This window comes from Dipodomys merriami, unplaced genomic scaffold (genome assembly GCF_024711535.1).
Source record: "Dipodomys merriami isolate MVZ:Mamm:240054 unplaced genomic scaffold, mDipMer1.0.p SCAF_22, whole genome shotgun sequence".
NCBI lineage: Eukaryota > Metazoa > Chordata > Mammalia > Rodentia > Heteromyidae > Dipodomys > Dipodomys merriami.
This window is the reverse complement of record NW_027203604.1, coordinates 9,215,491-9,221,490: the sequence shown is the minus strand read 5'-3', so window position 1 is coordinate 9,221,490 and position 6,000 is coordinate 9,215,491. Positions and strand designations below refer to the sequence as shown.

The following is a 6,000-nucleotide window of genomic DNA, read 5'->3' as shown; positions in this document are numbered from 1 at the left end:
TCCTGTGTTTCTATAAGCTGGGCCAGGCTGTGACGTTCCCATGTGTGGCACATTTTCTCACCAAGACCATTGCTAGTTTTCCTGCATTGTCAGATGTGTCCTCTATCCCCAGGAGGGCGCAGACTCCAGACTGGATGGTCCCTGTCCTGCTGGTGCCTGTGAAATCTGGAAGGAAGGTTATTTCTGGCCTCCATGAATGCAGGCCCTGTGCTGGGAGGTGGGTGACTTTGGCCTCCAAAGACCAGATAGCAAGCTGTATATCATGGAATCATGTCAGCAAAGGGAACCTCAAATCTGTGCCTGGGATGGGGGTGCTTGGAGATGAGCTTCCAGCCTGGTCCTAAATAGAACAGTCTTTCCTGTGTGTACAGGCTTCTGGGAATGCCCTTACCCCCCCCTCCTTCACATTCACATCACCTGGAGGATCAGAGAGGAGAAAGTTTGAAAAAAAAACAAAATCCAAAAAACCACAGTCCTTTCTCCCCCAAAATATTTTTTTATTCTTGCATTACATTTGTGTTTCCAATTGTGAATAAAAAATGCTTAGAAAGTGGTTACAAAACAGCGTGAACTGGACTAGAGCAGTGGGCCAGCCCTGAAGGTCTGTCACTTCTCCGCTGGGACGATGTGATGCGGGCCTGGCATCTGGGCCGGGTCAATCAGGTTTCTCACTCTCAGGATCTAGAAAACAAAACTGCCAGAGCTCATTACGGGCCTCTGGAGCACCAATTTCTCACTAGAAGCTGGCCCCTGATGCTCTTACACGTGGCCCTGTCTAAGCATCTGGTCTACTTTCCCAGGAGGTGGAGATCAAGGCTGGAGCTTGGCCAGCCTGACCATCATGACCATGCCCTGTTGCTGAGCCTTGTCCTGAGCAGAGTACATGACATCTATAACCATACAGGCACTCAGAATGGCCAAACTCAGAGAGGGATGCCCAGCTCCTGCTCAGCTAGGACATCTGGGAGGAAGCTACCCTCTGGCTCTTTGAAGCACTGGAGAGAACTTCCCCTGCCTCTGCCCAGGGTCAGTGGTAAGACAAAGCATCAAAATTTAGCTGCAAGGTCATTGCTGCCTCTGGGACAGGTGACCCTTGTCACCTTGTCACCCCTGAGCAGAGAGGTATGAAGCCTGGAACTGCAATGAACCAAGACTGTTCTCAAACAAGAGGTGGCCAGTCCTAGTTGGAAAGCCCAGAGATGCATCAGACCTCCTGGTGCCCAGGATCAGGGTCAGACCCATGATGCATGTGGATGAGACCATCAGTGTGTGTGGGGGGTCTGCCTGGGACCACACAGGGAGGTCCTCTTCCTTCTGACAATCAGAAAGACCAGTGCACTGCATGTGACCCATGGTGCCCCTAGCGACCAATCTTCCTTTCAATAAGCTCAAGAGCTTGAAAGGGGAGCCCCTTTCCTGGCCTGAGCTCAGCCCACCAGGAGGGAAAAGGGAGGCCCAGGAGCCACAGGGAGTCCTCTAAGCTAGGCTCTCTGGGAGCCAGTGCCAATAGGGATGCACTGGAGATGCAGTTTACTTGAGCAGGAAACTCACCCCCTCCACCTGCACTTCTAAAAGGAACAAGTGCAGAGTCACTGCCCAAACAACAGCCTAGTCTGAGTTAGGGCCAGCCGGGCTCGGTGTCCTAGGGCCGCAGGCCACAGCTGGTAGGTGGAGTGCTGTGGATCAAGTGGCATCATCAGAGGCCTGGGTCCTGGTCCCACAACCCCCACAGCTCCAGGATGGAGGCAGTATGGCTTTAGGCTTAATATAGAGCCTGGGACAGGTCTACTGCATCTGCCTTCTACAAGACTCACCAGTGAACATAGGGTAAGAAAAAGATGTTGTTTTACAGTGTTTTGAAGCAAGAAAAATTTAATTTTTTTTCTCCCTCACAAATATAGTCTCTGCAGGATCCCCTGCCACTAGCTTCATCTTAGGTGTGGGGAAAAGGGAGAGAGTGAGCTACACTTCATAAAGACACAGGCCCACATGTTTTTCACAAACACAGAACCTAAATCTCTGATTGCAGTATTGTATCCAGGCAGTAGATTCTGCAGAGTCCTCTAGAAAATTCAATCTTAACTCAAATGATGGAATAGTATGTTGAAACCAAAATAATTTAGCTGCAGAACTGGGTAATTCCTGCTGGGGCAGCCTCAGGCAGTCTGCCTGCCAGAGGGGATACAGATTATCTGTCCATGGAGCTTTCATCTCTACCTGGGTCATTTTGTGTCCATCTGGGCTGTGTCCATGGACATTTCTGGAAAGATTGTCCCTTCAGGTTAGCCTTAGGGTGGTCTGGAGAGATTTATAAGTTGGGGTAGACAGATCATAGGCTTCTGTAAAAATTGTGGAAAAATAAGTGAAGTGGGACCCCTGAGCTGAGAAGTGGTACCCATCCCTGTTACGGCTCACAATCGCTTGCCAGCTACCCAAGCATTTGCTTACTTGGCATTTGTGACAGGCTCCAAAAAAGCTGTGGATGTTCCTTACTGGGAGATCAACTTCTGCAAATGTCCCCCTTTGGCCTGTCACCTGTCCTTCTTGGTCATAAACAAGCCCAGGGAGACCTTGTTCCATTGAGTATTAAAAGCTGGGCTCACCTAGCTCTTGTAACTCATTAATCAACCAAGGTCTTTGATTTAATCCCTGCTGCTCTTCCCCATGTTTGAATGTAGAGCCTGGGCACTGTCCTTGAGCTCCTTTAACTCAAGGCTAGTACTTTACCACTTAAGCCACAGTGCCACTTCTGGATTTTTCTGTGATTAGTTAAGAGTTGCATGAACTTTCCTGCCTGGACCAGCTTTGAACTATGATTCTCAGATCTCAGCCTCCTGAGTACCAGTACCCAGCTTTCAATTTTCACTTTTTTTTTTTTTTTGGTTGGCCATGGAGCCTGAACTCTGGGCCTGGCGCTGTCCTTCAGCTCTTCAGCTCAAGGCTAGTGCTCTATCACATGAGCCACAGCGCCACTCCCGGCTTTTTCTGCTTATGTGGTGCTGAGGAATGGAACCCAGGGCCTCATGCATGCAAGGCCAGCACTCTACCGCTGAGCCACCTCTGAGCACATCAATTTTCACTTTTTTTGGGGGGGGAGGGGTCCAGTTGTGGGCCTGAACTCTGGGCCTGGGCACTGTCCCTCAGCTCTTCAGCTCAAGGCTAGCACTCTACCACTTGAGCCACAGTGCCACTTCCGGCTTTTTTCCTTTTTGCTTATGTGGTGCTGGGGAATCGAACCCAGGGCCTCATGCATGCAAGGCAAGTGCTCTACCACTGAGCCACCTTCCCAGCCCTCAATTTTCACTTTTAAATAATGTTTACAATAGAAAACTAAAGATCAGGCTTCAGCTTAAGATCTATAAAACATTCAATATCTCTTCAACTTTATATGGAGAGACATACATCTCCTCATGAATCCACTGCAAATGAAACAGATCTTTTGGGATAAATGATTAAAAAAAAAACAAAAAACAAAAAACATGTCTTTTTTTCCACCAGGGAACAGAATATCTGGAATTCAAGATACTGTACTTCTGCAGAGTGATGTCATTATACTTCTGCACGCTTCTAACCTTCAACTCAAGAACAGGCAGTGGGTGTGAAGGCTGCATGTGTAAACAAATGGAGCAGACCTAAGAGAGAACACAGGGTCTGAAGCAGCAGAGAAGTGTCTTGCTGCTCAATGCTCCCCCTGGTGGCTGGACCATGTGCCCACATGGGGGAGGGCAGAGGACTAGGCGATGTGCAGCCCAGGCCCCACTGTGCTGATGACAGGTGGCCTCATAAACATTGGCAACCTAGGTACCTGTGTGAGGTTGGCTAATCCAACCCCCAGGCATACTCCTCTGGGCTGCTCAGGGCCTCTAGGACACTGGAGCTGGAAGCAGACCTCTGAACTGACCTAGAGGTAGTGAAATGGAGGGAGCTGGGAGGCTGGAGTGGACAATACCTGGTGTGGGCACAGGCAGGGCAGGGGTGGCTCCAGGAATGGCTGAGGTGGACAGAGGGCCAGGCACTGGGGTCAGACATGGCATTCCCACTCCTGCTCGAGATGTAGTCATCTATGAGATACAGAGAAGAAGAAAAAGGTACAAGGGGCTGCAATAAGCTGCCCTTCGAATCCCCAAAGTTTCTCCATCCTTAGGAAGAAGTGGTCTCTCAACCCACCAGGAGGATAAACGTGGGGCTGGAAAGCATCACCTTCATGTTTTCCTTCACTAAAGCTACTGTTGGGCCACTTTGAGCCAGAAAACTTGAGATAGTACAATTGAAATGATCAAGTTTGAGGAACAGAAAGAGAATGCAGACAGGTGAACAGTGCCTAAGGGGTCTGAAGTGTGCTCCACTGAGTGGATTGATGAATATATTATGGAGGTCATATAAGGAAAAGAGAGAAAGGGGGATTTAGGGAGAAAAATACTGAGCTGGGCACCCACTGGTTCACACCTGTTAATCCTAGCTACTCAGGAGGCTGACATCTAAGGATCAAGGTTTGAAACTAGCCCAGGCATGAAAGTTTGTGAGACTCTTATCTCCAATTAAACACCAAAACACTGCAAGTAGAGGTGTGACTTAAGTGGTAGAGCACTAGTGTGAAAAAGCTAAGGGACAGCACATAGACCTTGAGTTCAAGCCCTAATACTGGCACCAACACACATATAAAAAATAATATTGGAAGATATAATGGCCAGAAAATTACCAAATTTCAAAAAGACATGATTACATATTCCAGGAATTCAGGTAGACTCCAGGCAGGGAAAAACTATCAAAGGGTTTCAAAGAGAAACACTATCAAGATTTGCAAACTGAATTCAGGAGCAGATTAGAAAGATTATGCACAATGACCGGGTGAGATCTATTTCAGGAATGCAAGAGTTTGTATTTCTAGGAATTTTTCCATTTTATCTAAGATACTTAACTTGGTAGTTAAAACTTGGTCAGTTTTATCTTTTCTAAATGCCAACTTGTGTTTTCAATGGTTTTCCTTTACAGTTCAATATGTGAAAACCCATCAATATAACAGACATTAACAGAATGAAAGAAGAAAATAAGTGATCATCTCAATGATGCAGAAAAATAAACATTTAACAAAACCAATAAATTAGGAATATAAGAAAACTTTACAAAATGATAAATAAAAGTCAGGTGTGAAAAATCCATGCCAACCATCATGGTTAATGGCAAAAGATTTAAATGTTTCCTCTAGGATCGAAAACAGGAGAAGGATACTTATTTTCATCAGTTCTATTCAACACAGTATTGGAGGTCCAGCCAGAGTGATTAGGCAAGAAAAAGCAAGAGAAGGAAGGCATCCAAATTGGAAAGGAAAGAGGTACATATCTCTGATCAAAGACGATATAGTTAACCTTAAGAAGTGCACAAAACCACTGTGGAAGCTAATCAGGGGAAACTGCAGGATACAGAAATCAACATGAAAACTCAGCTGCCTTTCTGCACGTTAGCAATGTGTTCATTGCTGAAACAGGAAATTAAGGAATCAATTGCCTTTAAAATAGCATAAAAAAGTCAAAATGTCTAGGAATAAGTTTAACTAAGGAACTATTTGTTTACTGAAAACTATAAAATATTGACAAATCAGGGCTGGGGGTAGAGCCCAAGTGATAGATCATTTGCCAAGCAAGTACAGGGTCCCAAATTCAAATCCTAGTATTGCCACAACCAACAATAATGACATTGCCAAAAGAAATTCAAGACAAGGAAAAACAAGACAATCATCAATATTAACAGACTTGAAGACTTGTTAAAGATTTATTGTTAAAATGTCTATGGCACCCAAAATAATCTTAAGATTAATGTAATCCCTAACCAAATTTCAGTAGCAGTTTTTTCAAGAAACAAATGTAATTTTAAAAAAGGGTCTGAAAAGTCATATGGATTCTCAAGGGGCTCTAAATAGGGAAAAAATTTAGAAAAGGAAGAATAGGGTTAGAGGATTCACACTTCCTGATTTTAAAATGTACATGAAAACTACAGGAATCA

At 45.5% G+C, this 6,000-nt stretch overlaps 1 protein-coding gene across 11 annotated transcripts in view; it reads right to left on the bottom strand.

Annotated features, from left to right (window-relative positions):
- Window positions 1-478: 478 nt before the first annotated feature.
- The window catches only part of Wnk2 (WNK lysine deficient protein kinase 2), a 118,359-nt gene continuing 112,837 nt past the window's right edge, over window positions 479-6,000 (bottom strand). For 9 of the 11 annotated variants that reach the window (XM_070033295.1, XM_070033302.1, XM_070033303.1 and 6 more), the window contains 2 exons: window positions 3,950-4,061; window positions 479-681 (listed from right to left, as the gene is read on the bottom strand). In XM_070033295.1, coding sequence (XP_069889396.1) covers window positions 656-681; window positions 3,950-4,061 — 138 coding nt within the window. In that variant the 3' untranslated portion in view covers window positions 479-655. Of the gene's footprint in view, window positions 695-3,949; window positions 4,062-6,000 lie in introns of all 11 variants that reach the window. The other 2 variants (XM_070033297.1, XM_070033301.1) reach the window with 2 other exon arrangements.